At 43.3% G+C, this 15,852-nt stretch overlaps 1 protein-coding gene across 9 annotated transcripts in view; it reads left to right on the forward strand.

Annotated features, from left to right (window-relative positions):
- The window catches only part of tnk2b (tyrosine kinase, non-receptor, 2b), a 135,502-nt gene that overhangs the window by 105,930 nt on the left and 13,720 nt on the right, over window positions 1-15,852 (forward strand). For all 9 annotated transcript variants that reach the window (XM_085990070.1, XM_085990068.1, XM_085990072.1 and 6 more), the window contains one exon: window positions 5,767-7,223. In XM_085990070.1, coding sequence (XP_085846196.1) covers window positions 5,767-7,223 — 1,457 coding nt within the window. The remainder of the gene's footprint in view (window positions 1-5,766; window positions 7,224-15,852) is intronic.

Raw genomic sequence — 15,852 nt, forward strand, 5'->3', positions numbered from 1 at the left:
CGGAGGTCCCGTCTGCCTGTTCAGGTAGACACGGAATCCCATGGAACAATTAGAAGAAGAGTAGAGCAGTATTTGAAGAGGAGAGCAGTATTTGAAGAGGAGAGCAGTATTTGAAGAGTAGAGCAGTATTTGAAGAGGAGAGCAGTATTTGAAGAGGAGAGCAGTATTTGAAGAGGAGAGCAGTATTTGAAGAGGAGAGCAGTATTTGACGAGGAGAGCAGTATTTGAAGAGTAGAGCAGTATTTGAAGAGTAGAGCAGTATTTGAAGAGGAGAGCAGTATTTGAAGAGGAGAGCAGTATTTGAAGAGTAGAGCAGTATTTGAAGAGGAGAGCAGTATTTGAAGAGGAGAGCAGTATTTGAAGAGTAGAGCAGTATTTGAAGAGTAGAGCAGTATTTGAAGAGGAGAGCAGTATTTGAAGAGGAGAGCAGTATTTGAAGAGTAGAGCAGTATTTGAAGAGTAGAGCAGTATTTGAAGAGGAGAGCAGTATTTGAAGAGGAGAGCAGTATTTGAAGAGGAGAGCAGCATTTGAAGAGGAGAGCAGCATTTGAAGAGGAGAGCAGCATTTGAAGAGGAGAGCAGCATTTGAAGAGGAGAGCAGCATTTGAAGAGGAGAGCAGCATTTGAAGAGGAGAGCAGCATTTGAAGAGGAGAGCAGCATTTGAAGAGGAGAGCAGCATTTGAAGAGGAGAGCAGTATTTGAAGAGGAGAGCAGTTTTCTTTATGTCCTGACCAACATAACTACTAACATCACCAAAACAGATTAACTGGCCACTTATGTCATTACTTGTTTTTGTAACCGTGTTGTACACAAATTCGCTGCCCCATTTGCCTACACTTCAAAAGTAATTCATTGACTGAAATGTTGTGGGACATCCTGAGGATGTGAAAGGAGCAATATAAATAGAATTTCTTTCTTTGCTACAATTATCGGAACATACAGAGAGCAGGGCGGGGAGAGAGCATCCAGTCCATCAAGCTCATTCCATCGAGACATGGTGCAACCACGTGAACTATTGATCCGCCAACCTAATCATGCAGTGCTCTGGGAGAGGCAAAAAACCTGAGGCCAATTTAAGAAAAACTCTTGAGAAATTCCTCTCAGACTTGCTACGGCCATGAAAAAAACCTGCAAGAGACCTAGTGAACAACACTGAACACGCAACTAACTTATGAAATATGTTATCTACATTCGGCTGAGACGTTGAACCAAGGCCCCGTCTACTCTCTAAGGTGGACGTAAAAGTTCCCATGGCACTATTTCAAAGAAGAGTAGGGGAGTTATACCCAGTGTCCTGGCCAATATCTATCCCTCAATCGACATCACTAAAACAGATTATCTGGTCATTATCTCATTATCACATTGCTGTTTGTGGGAGCTTACTGTGCGCAAATTGACTGCCATGTTTCCTACATTACAGTAGTAACTGCACTTCAAAAAAATTACTTAATTGGCTGTAAAGCGCTTTGGAACGTCCGGTGGTCGTGAAAGCGCTTTATAAATGCAAGTCTTTTTTTGTATAATAAAAAAATTATGGGGTTGTGTGGGCCAATGGGTTAGACACTGGCCTTTCACCTCAACAATCTAAGTTAAAATTCAGCCTGAACTGTTGAGATTAAAGTCTCATCTATCTGCTAGCTGCAAGGGTCCTACATGAAATGAGTTTGAGGAGGTTTAAACCATTGGATAGAGGCTCACAACATAAAACTGTCCTTAATTTAGCAGTCTTACTCAGAAATGGCATGTTCTTCTAAGGTTAGAAGAAGATAAGGGGTGCATCTCTGTATCTAAATCTGCTGTTCCTGACCTTGAAGTGTTTGATACTGTCATGCATGTGCAAATGTAATATACACTCTCATTGTCTATGGCAGGAGTATATTGTATGCTACAACACCAAAAATCTGTCTTTTCACAACATAATGGCCCAGAAATTCGGGTCGGGGGCTTCCCGCGGGTGCAAGCCCCCGACCTGCACTTACCTTGCGCGCTGGCCGTTGAGCTGTGAGCCCCCGTGGAATTCCGTTCCTGGGCCTGCTCCAACTGCCGGCGCGCAGTGCTTGCGTATCCCAGGGGCGCAGTTAGTTCGATGCGTCCCCTGGGATCACATGGGCCATGGGGAGCCAATCAGAGCAGGGAATGCTTCATTCATAAGTTTGACAGGAAGGGCTGTCAAACTTATAAATACTATAAGCCCCAAAACATCACTAAATCTTCAAATAATTTTTTTTTAAATCACATGTTTTAAATGAACTATAAATTACATGAAATAACTTTTAAACAATTTAAATTTTTGAAAAAAATAATTTTACTTTCTAATGGGGCTAAAAATAAACTTACCTTTCTTTAAAGTATTTAAAAATAGTAAACCTGTGGAAAAAATGTTTTAATTTTAATTAATTCACCACTTACCTTGTAAAAAGCAGGCCTTGCGACTGCTTTTTAAATGTCTAACTTCTGGAGACTTACCCTCCCGGGAAAACCTGCAAAAAAAACATAAGTTCGATGCGCACGCTCAGCCTCTACTGCGCACGCGTTCGACCTCTGAACCCCTTCTTTCAGGGGAACGGAAGTGTCGGTTTCCCGCACATGCGCAGTGCATACAGGAAACCGGCACTTCCATTGGGCTTACGGGTGAGTACCCTGTGCGTACTCACCCGTGGAGACCCGAATTTCTGGGCCATTGTCAGTTCCACCATAACTGTCTGTGATGATGTACATAATCCATTGATGGAATCAAGTTTCTAACAATTAGTTACAGCACTTCTCACAAAGGGGCTTTAGTTAGTCTGTGGACATTCTTGATTGGTAGAGTGAAAGGCGGCTTGCGGTGCCGAATAGTAGCTGTTTGAACCGGGTAGATATCAGAAATGCCTCAGTAAGCAAAGAAAAACAATAACTTCTGTTTATTTCTACATATGAAATTTACTTTAGGTTATATTTTCTCTAGTTAACCAAAGGTTAAGCTCAGTGTTATCACCTCCAGTATTGAAAAGTTAGGTTTTCAATCCATTTCTGTGTTCCTGTTGTGAATTTGTAATTCCAAATTGTACATGAAGCTCAGTGTCTCAATTGTCAGAAATTTCTGTGCAGGTTTTCCAGTTTTACTAACCATCACTTTGCCATTTCCTGCATGCTTTATGAGTGCGTGTGTTTTCTTGTAACTTTTGAGAAAAACAACCCAATTGACCATTTAACTGGCAGTCACTCACAGTATCTCAGTTCTCATCACATACCATATACCCGACACTGCCGTCTACAGTGACAACCATTGCAGTCTATTTTTCTGGCATTCCACTGTGACTGACAGCCTGGCAGTGTTTGGTGTTTGCTTTAAGGCACAGACCAGGGAAGACAAGAGAAAGATACTGACTCATCAAGTGCTTGACTTTGCTATAAGAGGGAAAACCCAAGTTTTTCAGCTTAATCCCCAATTTGATTAACTTTCTTTAATCCTTTTGCTTTTAGAGCTTAATATTTAAAGGGGTGTACTGAAATTAGAACTGTTTTAATTTTTACATTTTTCTTTATATTCATTTGTTCTAACTGATTTAAACAATCCACTCCCTAGAGATACATTTTGTGTGATTCTTCTTGTTATTCCTGGTCCTAGATGCCAGCAGCTTCTGACTATTTCAGCAGTTTAGCTGGCAATATAGTAGTGAATAAGTTCATTCATCAGCTTCCCTTTGATCAGCCAATACAGACATGGTAAACTACACTACACTAGTCATTTAATCTGTTCTATTTTTGGTGCTGCAGTACCTAAACCGATACTGATTTTCAGTTTATTAGCTGGCAGTTGATGTCTACTAGCTGAAAAGTAGAATTTAAATGAGCTGAGGTTCCACATGACTCACGGCATATTTTACTGTTATGTGTTAAGTACAGATTTAACCTGGAAGCTGCACTACTCCTGTCACTACCAGAGTCCACTAACAGAATACAGTCTGGAAGCTAAATGCTCTCTACACTATTCGCCTTTATATCAATTTCATGTACCATGGGGCAAGCATTTAATTTTATTATTCAGTGATGCTAACCCACAAGATCCTGCCATGAAGTTAATGACTTCATTTACAGTACTGTATATTGATTCACACAGTAGCTTCTTATCAGAACAGTCATTGAAAGATTGTCTCTGAATGCTGGAAATTAGGAAAGCCATTTCACTCGGCTGAAAGTTTGGTTCCAAAAATGTGGCTGTGATGCTTCATTTAAAAATCAGAGAAACTTCATTTCAAAATGTTAAGTGTCAGCTTGGCTTATGGTAGCACCGTTGTCTTTGTGTCGAAGATTGTGGCTTCAAGCTGCACTTCAGGACTTGAGTACACAATCTAGGCAGTTATTTCAGTACAGTTGGAGGTACAGTACTGTCTTTCAGATGAAAAGTTAAAGTAAAGCCTGTTTTAAGTGGATGTAAAAGATCCCGTAGCACTATTCAAAGAAGAGCAGGGGAATTCTCCCAATGTCCTGGCCAATATTTATCCTTCAACCAACATGACCAAAAAATAAATAAATTACGTGGTCAGTTGTTTGTGGGACCTTGTTGAATGCAAATTGGCTGCTATGTTTGCGTACATAATAATAGTGACTACAGTTCAAAAGTAATGCTTTGGCTGTGAAGCACTTTGGGACATTTTGAGGGCATAAAGAAGGAAAAATGCTAGTTCTTTCTAAAAATAAAAAATAAAAATAATAATAACATAAGGCCACTAAATCAATGCATTTATGGTGGACAACACTTCAGGTGCCACATGGATACTGTCCTCCACCTTCTACAGCACTGTGCCTCAGAGTTCTGCACATCACTGAATCATAGCAGTGCATCAAATTGTAGTGTTAATTGGGGATATACAATGGGATTTGATGATTTAACTTCAGAAAGACATAGGCAGATGAATGGGATGGCCAGACAAGCGATGGGAACACATGCTCAATGGAAAGATGCTGAAGGGTGTGGATGAACAGAGAGTGCAAGTGCAGGTAGATAAAAACATAAAAAAAAGACCAACAGCATTTTGGGTTTTATAAATAAGGGACATAGAGTATAGGGATATAAAAGTAATTTTAAAAATCTGTGCAAAACATTGTTAGACCACAGTGTGGTATGCAGTTTTGGGCATTACAACCCTAGAGAATGTACAGCATAGAATCACCAGGAAGATACCAGGAATGGGAAACTATAGTTATGAGGAGAGACTTGAGATACTGGGACTATTTCCACTGAAGCAGAAATGACTAAGAGAAGATTTCATGGAGGTTTATAAAATTAGGAAGGATAATGAAAAGGGAGAGACTGTTTTGGGGGGTATGTGATGAGTATCAATTTAAAATTGTACGGGAAATTTCTTCATGCAGAAGGTTGTTGGAGCATGGATGCTTTGCCAAAGGAAGTGGTTGAGGCAGAGACTGTTACATCTTTTAAGGGAAAATGTGATTAATATTTGAAGCAGAGAAAGATGTAGGGCTGTGGGAAGAGAGCAGGGCAGTGGAATAGTTTTGGACTGCACCAGCAAAGAGCTGGCACAGATGGGATGGGCTGTATGGCCTCCTTCTGTGCTGTAAATTTCCATGGTAAAATTAAAGCATTCATGTCTACATAATACATTATGATGAATTCTGCTCAAGTGCATATTCATACCAAATATATTAGTATAAATAATGGCAGGGTAAATGCTCAAAGGGAATGGACTGCAGTGACCTTTTTAAAATCATTTAATTTCTGAATTCTGAGATGAATAATTCTGTTCTTGCATATATTTCAGAGCCTGTCTATGACCCTGTGATTGAGGAGGAAGCTGCAGTCTCTTTACCTCTAAAGAAGCTCAGTTTGAAGAAACAGGGCCCGATGAAATCTTTAAAGCTCAACAAACCTGCTGCTCGTGTTTTTGCCACAAAATTTGGTGAGAAGCAATTAGACTGGAGTAAATCTTCAGGTCTTACAAATAATGAGATGGCCCTGATTGACTTTGGAGATGAACAGACAAGTCAGACTCCATCCCCAGTACTGGAGCACACTATTCCTACACTGGCCAAGCTAGTATTGGATTCTTATTCGCTACTGGACAAAACGCCACCTCAGAGTCCAACCAGAACTTTGCCCAGGCCTCTGCACCCTGTTCCTATTGTTGACTGGGATTCCAAACCCCTGCCTCCACCTCCAGCCTATGATGATGTTGCTCAGGATGAAGATGATTTTGAAGTCTCTTCCATTAACAGTCTAGATACTGGGTTAATTGGTGAAGTATCAAAATATGGAACTGTTCAATTGCCAAGAAATAAAGAAGCAGGAGAAACTAATTATGCATTTGTGCATGACACCGATGGCAAAGGAAAACTCAAAGTGGAGGATAATTTGTTTCTACCGCCTAGGCAGATGAAACAGACCAGCTTCTCTCAGTCAGCTGAGATATTTGAAGAACTTCAACAAGAATGCATGAAAAGACTTAATGTCCCTGTTATTTCAACTCCAGCCTCTACGCCAAGTCCCACCTGCTTGTCAGCAAGTGTATCTCCAACTATTTCAGATGATAGACCTCAGATCCCACCACGGATTCCCATTCCTCCTCGGCCTTTAAGGAAAAATGAGCTAGGCCGAAGGTCTGGCGAGATGTCGCCTGCATCTGGAGGTGAAGAGGACAAGCCGCCACAAATTCCTCCCAGGGATCCATTGTCCCAGCCATCCTCAAGAACTCCAAGTCCTATGGCAATTCCTGTCAATTCTCCCCAACAACGGACTACTGTATCTTCAATGGCAACATTAACTGTAGGTGCATACCTCTCAACATCTCCCAACAAGTTGATGCCCACCACCCAAAGCTTCGCCTCTGACCCAAAATATGCCTCACCCAAAGTTATTCAAGCACAAGGAAAGGACAACACAAAGGGACCTTGCATCCTGCCAATAGTAAAAGATGGAAAGAAGGTTAGCAGCACCCATTATTATTTGCTTCCAGAGAGACCCTCGTACCTGGACAAATATGAAAAATTTTTCAAAGAGGCCGAGAGTATGGATGAACTCTGCTCCAAAAAATCTGTGACCACGGCAACGGTGAGGCCTATGGTGCAACATCCTGAGTACAAAGCCAACTTTTCATCCAATAATAGCAACACAGGGCCCGGGATTACAACAATGAAAAATTCTCAAAGTCTGCAAAAAATTTCTTTTGAGAGCTCAAGTGGCAAGACAGATAGTATTACACCTTCGGACAAAATTAAAATAGTAAGTAGTATAATGCAAATTTACTGATGAAATGCTGAATAGAGTGAGCACTTACAGCAGAATAGTATTGTTTTTGCTACAAGATGATGCAGAGTGGCTGGAATGGATTTAAACCTAAACAAAACCATGTTCATTTTTATCTTCCTTGTTTTAGTCTGTGCTGAATTCCTCAGTCTGAATGGCAGGGGTCTGCTTGATTATTGTAAGAATGGATCTCCTCCCAGTATGTTGTGTAGATGAAGTAAATGCAGTTTTCAAGTTGGGATTGATAATTTCACTTGTCTGGGGCCTGGACCTGAAGTCCAAAGACTTGCTAACAATGCGCTGTATATTAGTGTCGCGGAACTTGCCTTCTGCCATCAACTGCTACTACAAGTGGTCTGTAAATTTAACGTTTTGACAGTATTGGGCTCCGGACTATGTATCCTCCTCTGTATGCCTTACAAAAAAACATGATTTCGATTGACAGCTCTTGTTACAGGAAACTTTGTGATATCCGGCACCGACGGGACCGAGCTGTTGCCGTCCCATCAAAACTGCCGGACAAACCAGCGCTAATGTTGAAACATACGGAGATTTTGAGCTCCGTATCGGGCAACAAACCCACAGCTTCTAAACAGTCGGCCGTACCTTGCAAGCGTCTCTGTAACGTCTCTGTAGCTTAGCAACAGCTTCAGCGAGACTTTGCAGAGCTTGACTGTTGAGAAAAAAGCAACGAAAAGAAAAAAAACCTAACGAAACGGCTCCTGATTTTTGCCGGTGGCTCGAGCATTCCGGACAGTTAACCTCCGGATAAACCAAAGTTTCCTGTATAATGGCATTTTACACTGCGCTCCTTAAATGACAAGGAGAGACTATCAGCAGTTTCTGATTTAATGGGTTGTACAACTATAAAGCCTGATATCACCACTCGGGTAAAATCCCACCAATTTGGAGCAGAAAATACTGAAAACACTCAGCAGATCAGGCAGCACCTGTAGAGAGAGAAACATAGGGTTAACGTTTCAGGTCGATGGCCTGGCAAAAAGTCATCAACCTGAAACGTTAACCCTATGTTTCTCTCTCCACAGTTGCTGTCTGACTTGAACCAATACCTGATGTTCTTAAACCGAATAATGTCCGTAGACATCAATCTTCTAATTGCCATTGATCTGCAGGTTTTTAATCCCTATGTATTTCACACTGTGACCTGCTAAATTGGACTCATTGTCTGCAAAACCTTCCGAATAATTAGTTGAGAGCAATGGGGTTATGTTATTCCATGCATTCTGCACCTTGTGCACTTCGCTTGCAGGTGAAATGCGCTGGTGAGAAGGGAAAAATACAGTGCAGGCAATATTCCACAGCTGAAGGACCGTAGGGCGTCGATTATGATGCAGTCAGTGCGTTGAGAGACCAGAAGGGTCATTGGGAAGATGAAGCAGTATCATTAGGTTGCATTTATCCACATGGACCTGTAATTACACACAAAAATATCCTAAATAATGTTCCCATTGGCTGAAGTATGTCATTAATCATGGTCCAAAAGGTTTCTTCTGGGACAACAAACCAGTGAGGACATCTTTGGGGTGTGGAGAGAACAATGTAATGAGTTGATGTTTGAATCAATTTACCATAGTATGAAGGTTGGAAAACCTATGGAGTTTGCTGCAGTATAAGAAGGCTTTAATGAAACAGTTTGATGAGAAGAAGTGATCTCCACACTTCAGTGTGAAAGGCTTCCTCTGGCTCATGTGCGAGATCCCAGGACCAAGCTGTGAGATTGGTTTGCGGCAAAAAGAAAATGATTGCAGGAAAAGAAGGCTGATTTATCACTGAGTACTCGAGACAAGAAGCCAGCTCCATGGTGGACACATCTCATTGCCAGTTGGTGATGAGCAAGCCTGGTAAGTGTCATTGGACTCGAGGGACTAGAACTTCAAGTTGGTTGGCATGTCACACCATTCCCTGTGGGGGGGTCCTGCCAACACACACAAAGCAGATGTCCATTGTATAGTTGATGAGGAATCTCAGACCTCTCAATGGTACTTGCAGGAAGGCATTATCTGGAGGCCGAATATGAGAATATATGCTCATATATAGGTTTGGTGCCGAAAATGATTTGATTCAGCGAGGCTGAAACTGATGGGCCACTGTTTGATGTGGTATGGTGGTCAGGAGGACAGTGACAAGGCACCCACACATGTTATGATGAGTTGTGAAGCTCGCCATGTAACCCGTGAGGTTCCTGGTACCTGCTGTCTCCCTAGCAAGGACCCAAATCTGCACATCAGTGATTTAAAGGCCTACCAATAATGGCCCTCCTGGAGTGGGTGGACGGCAACAACAACAACTTGTATTTATATAGTGCCTTTAAAGTAGTAAAACTTCCCAAGGCGCTTCACAGGAGTATTAGAAGACAAAAAAATTGTCACCGAGCCACATAAGGAGAAAATAAGGGCAGGTGACCAAAAGCTTGGTTTTAAGGAGCATTTTAAAGGAGGAAAGAGAGGTAGAGAGACGGAGAGATTTAGGCAGGGAATTCCAGAGCTTAGGGCCTAGGCAAAGAAAGCACGGCCACCAATGGTTAAGCAATTGTAATCAGGGATGTTCAAGTGGGCAGAATTAGGGGAGTGCAGATATCTCTGGGTGGGGGGGCGTGGGTTGTGGGGCTGGAGGAGATTACAGAGATAGGGAGGGGCGAGGCCATGGAGGGATTTGAAAATGAGGATGAGAATTTTGAAATCGAGGTGTTGCTTAACCAGGAGCCAATGTAGGTCAGCAAGCACAGGGGTGATGGGTGAACAGGACTTGGTGCGAGTTAGGACACGGGCAGCCGAGTTTTGGATGACCTCAAGGCAGAGGTCAGCAATGTTTCTTTGGATTTTAGGTGGCTTCAAAATGAGACGTCTGGCTCACTAATGGAACCTGATGGGGTAAATTGGTCACTGGAGGCTGGGATTGTCCTCTCGGCTCCAGATAGCTATGCAAGCTAATGGCCTAACTAGGTAGACAAGCAATGGGAAGCTTACAAGTGCTGTGCTGTGCTGTGCTCTATGCTGGTGGTTGCTTAGTTATAACTGGTTAGCTCCAGCAGTATCCCTGTGCACACCTGACTCTTCGAATCTGTGCCTAAGCTCTCTGGACTTGGGTAAGTGGAATGTATCCCTCGAGAGAGAGTGTGTGTACACTTCATATCAGGCAAAGAGAAATTCAACCTGTGTGGATTTGGAGACACTTAAACATAGCGATGGGTCTCTACATGTGTCTGCTGACCAAAAAGTCTCCTTTCACTCACTTTCTTTCAAAGCTAAATAGTTATAGTTTCTCCAGACAATCTTCATAATTCAGTCCCTTGACACTAGGGATCAGTCTTGAGGCTGTTTGCACACCTCCAGGGATGGAATGCCTCTCTTGTCTCAGTAACCAGAATAAGACACTGTGCCCAAGGAGTGGTTTGATGAGAACAAGGCTAGTTTTAGGTATAATTTCCTCCAACTTGTACTCCACTATTCTGGCATCATTATTCGGCATTCTAATTGGTTTGTTGATTGCTTCTCCACAGTGATTGGACTATTAATGTTGAGCCTCGTAGATCCTCTTTCAACTTCACTCTGAGCTATTTCAACACCATTTGTGGAGTAATTATGTTGCCCACTTTTGCTTGATATGTGCAATACTCTACATTTGCCTGTAGTAAATTTCATCTGCCACTGTTCTGCCCACTTATATTTTATCCAACTCATTCTGCAGATCTCCGGGCACTTCCTCAGATTCAATTCAACCCCCCCTCCACCTGCCAGTCACCGACCCTATGCAATGTTTTTTCTTTGACTGAAGTTCTGCTACAAATTTTCAAAATATGTTTAAAAAAATTATTATTAGTATAAATTGATACTAAAGTCAACGCCACTTCTGTGAGTACCTGTTAAGTGACTGGAAATTCCAAGTTCCAAATTGTTTTCTACCTATAGCCCAGTGTTAGCCTTAGCTCAGTGGTAGCATTCTCACCTATGGGTCAGAAGGTTGTGCGTTCAAATCTCACTCCAGAGACTTCTAGGCTGACACTCCAATGCATTACCAAATCACACCTTGGTCTGTCCTCCTACTCCTCCAGCACTTTCTCCTCCTTTGAACATCTCGCCTCATTTAAAATTCTCTGCCACCCACCCAAGTACCATAAAAATGTTATCACCGAGATATCTTCACTGCTTTCCTCCCTCAGTCTCTGCACCAAGCAAATTCTCATTCTTGGTGATTTCAACTTCCATCTCAATTCAGCATGGTCTCTCTCCTCTGAATTCACTACCCTCTTATCCTCCCTTAATCTATCCCTCCATGTAAACGCCCCAACCCATGTTCACGGCCACCCCTTCAATCTTGCCATCTCTCGTAGTCTCGCTACTCCCATCATGTCAATCGCAGATAAGCCCATCTCTGACCACTTCCTGGTATCGCTCTCCACCCACATCCCCCTTCCCAACCCTCCTTCCCTCTGTGTCCGCCCCTGGGGGAAAAAACCTCTCCCAACTCTCTTACAACTGCACTTATGAAATCCCAACTGTCCAGCTTTTGGCCCTCCATTCACCACGACATTTCTGCAGCTACCAATCTGCTCAACCACACCCTCACCACCACCTTTGATGTCCTAGTCTCTATTAAAACCATTACTCTCACCCTGGCCATTCCTCCTGGTATGGCCCTCATCTTCGCTCCTTTAAGTCCAAACTTGAACTGACAACTGGTTTAGCCATTCACCGCCAGACCTGGCTGGACCACATAAAGCACTATCGGGTCCTGCTCTCATCTGCCAAAACTTCCCACTATTCCAGGATCATTCTGGAATGCAAAGATAAACCCCAGCTTCTATTCTCTACTGCTAACCTCCACCCTCACCTCCAACAAGAAGTGCGAGGAGCTCATGGACTTCTTTGTTAAGATTGAGACCATCATTAGCGGCTTCTGCCACTTCCCTTCCTTCCCCTAACCCACCAGGTCAAACTTCCTCTTAAGGTTTCCCCTTGCCCTAGCCCTGAACTCGCATCTTTCTCCAGTTTCTCTCCAATCTCCCCTCATGACCTCTCCGCGCTCACCTTGTCTATGAGACCCACTTCCTACTCCCTTGATCGTATTCCCACTAAACTGCTGACCACCCACCTTCCTTTTCTGACTTCCATGTTAGCTGACATTGTTAACGATTCTCTCCTCAGCTACTGTGCCCCTCTCCTTCAAATCTGCCGGCATCACCCCTCTCTTCAAAAAACCAACCCTTGACCCCTCTGTCCTTGCAAACTACCGCCCTATCTCCAACCTCCCTTTCCTCTCCAAAGTCCTTGAACATGTTGTCGCCTCCCAAATCTGTGCCCATCTTTCCCGGAACTCCATGTTTGATCAGGTTTCTGCCCTTGCCACAGTACTGAAACGTCTAGCAGAATGGGCAGACAAGTGGCAGATGGAATTTAATACAGAGAAGTGTGAGGTGATGCATTTTGGCAGAAGGAACAGGGAGAGGCAATATACACTAATGGCACAGTTTTAAAGAGTGTGCAGGGATAGAAGGACCTGGGAGTTAATGTGCATAGGTCCCTGAAGGTGGCAGGACATATTGAGAGAGTGGTTAACAAAGCATAACCGTGACTCCTGCACATGGGGCTTCTTAAATAGAGGAATTGAGTACAAAATTAGTGAAGTTAAGCTGAACCTTTATAAAGCGCTAGTTAGGCCACAATGGGAGTATTGTGTCCAGTTCTGGTCACCACACATTAGGAAGGGTGTGAAGGCCCTTGAGAGGGTGCAGAGGAGATTTACCAGAATGGTTCCGGGGATGGGGGATCTTAGCTACAAGGACAGGTTGGAGAAGCTGGATTTGTTTTCATTAGAGCAAAGGAGGTTGAGGGGTGATTTGATAGAGGTGTACAAGATTATGACGGGTTTGGATAGGCTAGACGGGGAAAGGCTGTTCCCACTAGTTGATGGTACAAGGACTAGGGGACACAGATTTAAGGTTTTTGGCAAGAGATACAGGGGGATGTGAGGAAAAACTTTTTTACACAGCGAGTGGTGAGGACCTGGAACTCGCTGCCGACGGAAGTGGTGGAAGCAGAGAGACTCAATGTTTTCAAGGGGAGACTGGATAGGCACTTGAGGGAAATAAACTTGCAGGGCTACGGGGATAGAGTGGGGGAATGGGACTGACTGGATTGCTCCACAGAGAGCTGGCACGGACTCGATGGGCTGTATGGCCTCCTGTGCCGTATGACTCTGATTATGACTCATCAAAGTCACAAATGACATCCTTTGTGACTGTGACAAAGGTAAACTATCCCTCGTTCTTCTCGACCTGTCTGCAGCCTTTGACATGGTTGACCACTCCATCCTCCTCCAACGCCTCTCCACCATCGTCCAAATGGGTGGGCCTGCATTCGCCTAGTTCCATTCGTAACTATCTAATCGTAGCCACCTGCAATGGCTTCTCTTCCCGCTCCCTCATCATTACCTCTGGTGTCCCCCCAAGGATCTATCCTTGGCCCCCTTCTATTTCTCATCTACATGCTGGCCCTTGGTGACATCATCCAAAAACACAACGTTGGTTTCCACATGTATGCTGATGACACCCAGCTCTACCTCACAACCACTTCTCCCCATGGAGGAGTCTCTAAATTTTCAGGTTGCTTGTTCGACATCCAGTACTGGATGAACAGAAATTTCCTCCAATTAAATATAGGCAAGACCGAAGCCATTGTCTTCAGTCCCCGCCACTGACTCCATCCCTCTCCCTAGCATCTGTCTGAGGCTGAACCAGACTCTTCGCAACCTTGGTGTCATAGTTGACCCTGAAATGAGCTTCCAACCACATATCCGCGCCATAACTAAGACACCTATTTCCACCTCCGTAACATCGCTTGCCTCCGCCCCTGCCTCAGCTCATCTGCTGCTGAAACCCTCACCCATGCCTTTGTTACTTCTAGACTTAACTATTCCAACGCACTCCTGGCCGGCCTCCCACATTCTACACTATGTAAACTTGAGGTCATCCAAAACGTATCCTAACTTGCACCAAGTCCCGTTCACCCATTACCCCTGTGCTCGCTGACCTACATTGGCTGCCGATTAAGCAACGCCTCGATTTTAAAATTCACATTTTTGTTTTTAAATCCCTCCATGGCCTCACCCCTCCCTGTCTCTGTAATCTCCTTCAGCAATCCCCCCCCCCCGCCCCCACAAGACATCTACACTCCTCCAATTCTGCACTCTCGAGCATCCCTGATTTTAATCGCTCCATCATTGGTGGCGGTGCCTTCAGCTGCCTAGGCCCTAAGCTCTGGAATTCCCTCCCTATACCTCTCCCCTCTCTACCTCCCTTTCCTCCTTTAAGACACTCCTTGACCAAGCTATTGGTCATCTGCCCAAATTTCTCCTTATGTGGCTCGGTGTCAAATTTTTTTGTCTTATAACACTCCTGTGAAGTGCCTTGGGATATTTTACTACATTAAATGCACTATATAAATACAAGTTGTTGTAAACTAGGTTGTAAAACATTTTTTTTTTAAAGACTGTCAGAGGTGCCGTCTTTTAGATGAAACGTTAAACCGAGGCCCCATCTGCTCTCCCAGGTAAATGTTAAAGACCCCATGGCACTATTTGAAAGAAGAGCAGGGGAGTTCTCACAGGCCAATATTTATCCCTCAACCAACATCACTTTAAAAAAAAAACAGATGATCTGGTCATTATCACATTGCTGTTTGTGGGACCTTGCTGTGCGCAAATTTACTGCCACGTTTCCTACATTACAGCAGTGACTACACTTCAAAAGTACTTCATTGGTTGTGAAGGGCTTTGGACATCAGGAGGTCATAAAAGGCCCTATATAAATGTAAGTTCTTCCTGAGGTTGTGAAAGATGCTTTCTTTCATTGTGTGGATCCATCAACTTTTTTGGCCAAGTACATTTCTTTCTATTTCCAGCATGTATTTTGGTAGATTGTCGAAATGTTAAGTCCAAAAATCAACAGTAGGAAACCATTACACAAAATGTTCCATGACGCTAAAAAGTATGTAAGAAATTGCACAACAGAACTTGACTATTAAGAGTTCCTAACAGACCAATCCAATTTAGTTGCAAACAAGAATTGTCTTTTTAAAAAATATATGTTTTTACAACCTAGTTTGCAATGCCTTGTATCTCCCTTGAAACTCACATTGTGGGCACTGCACTTCGGAAAGATGTAAAGACCTTAGAAAAGGTACAGAGGACGTTTACCAGGATGTTACCAGGGATGAGGGACTTCAGTTATAAGGAGAGGTTGGAAAAGTTAGGACTGTTCTCCTTGGAAAAGTTTAGGTTAAGAGGTGACCTAATAGAGGTTTTCAAGATGATGAGAGGTTTTGATAGAGTAGATAAAGAAAATCTTTTCCTTCTGGTGAGTGGGTCAGTAACCAGAGGTCAGAGGTTTAAAATCATTAGCAAAAGATCTACTGGGGAGATGAGGAGAAATGTTTTTCACTTAAAGTTGTTGGGATTTGAAACGCTCTACCTGAAAAGATGGTGGAAGCTGATTCCATAAGTAATTTTAAAAGGTACTTGAGAATGAGGGACTTACAGGGTTACGAGTAAAACGCGGGGATGTGGGACTAAGAACAACTGCCCTTTC

This window comes from Somniosus microcephalus, chromosome 6, assembly GCF_052327205.1.
Source record: "Somniosus microcephalus isolate GS21.2 chromosome 6, FLI_Smic_1.0, whole genome shotgun sequence".
NCBI lineage: Eukaryota > Metazoa > Chordata > Chondrichthyes > Squaliformes > Somniosidae > Somniosus > Somniosus microcephalus.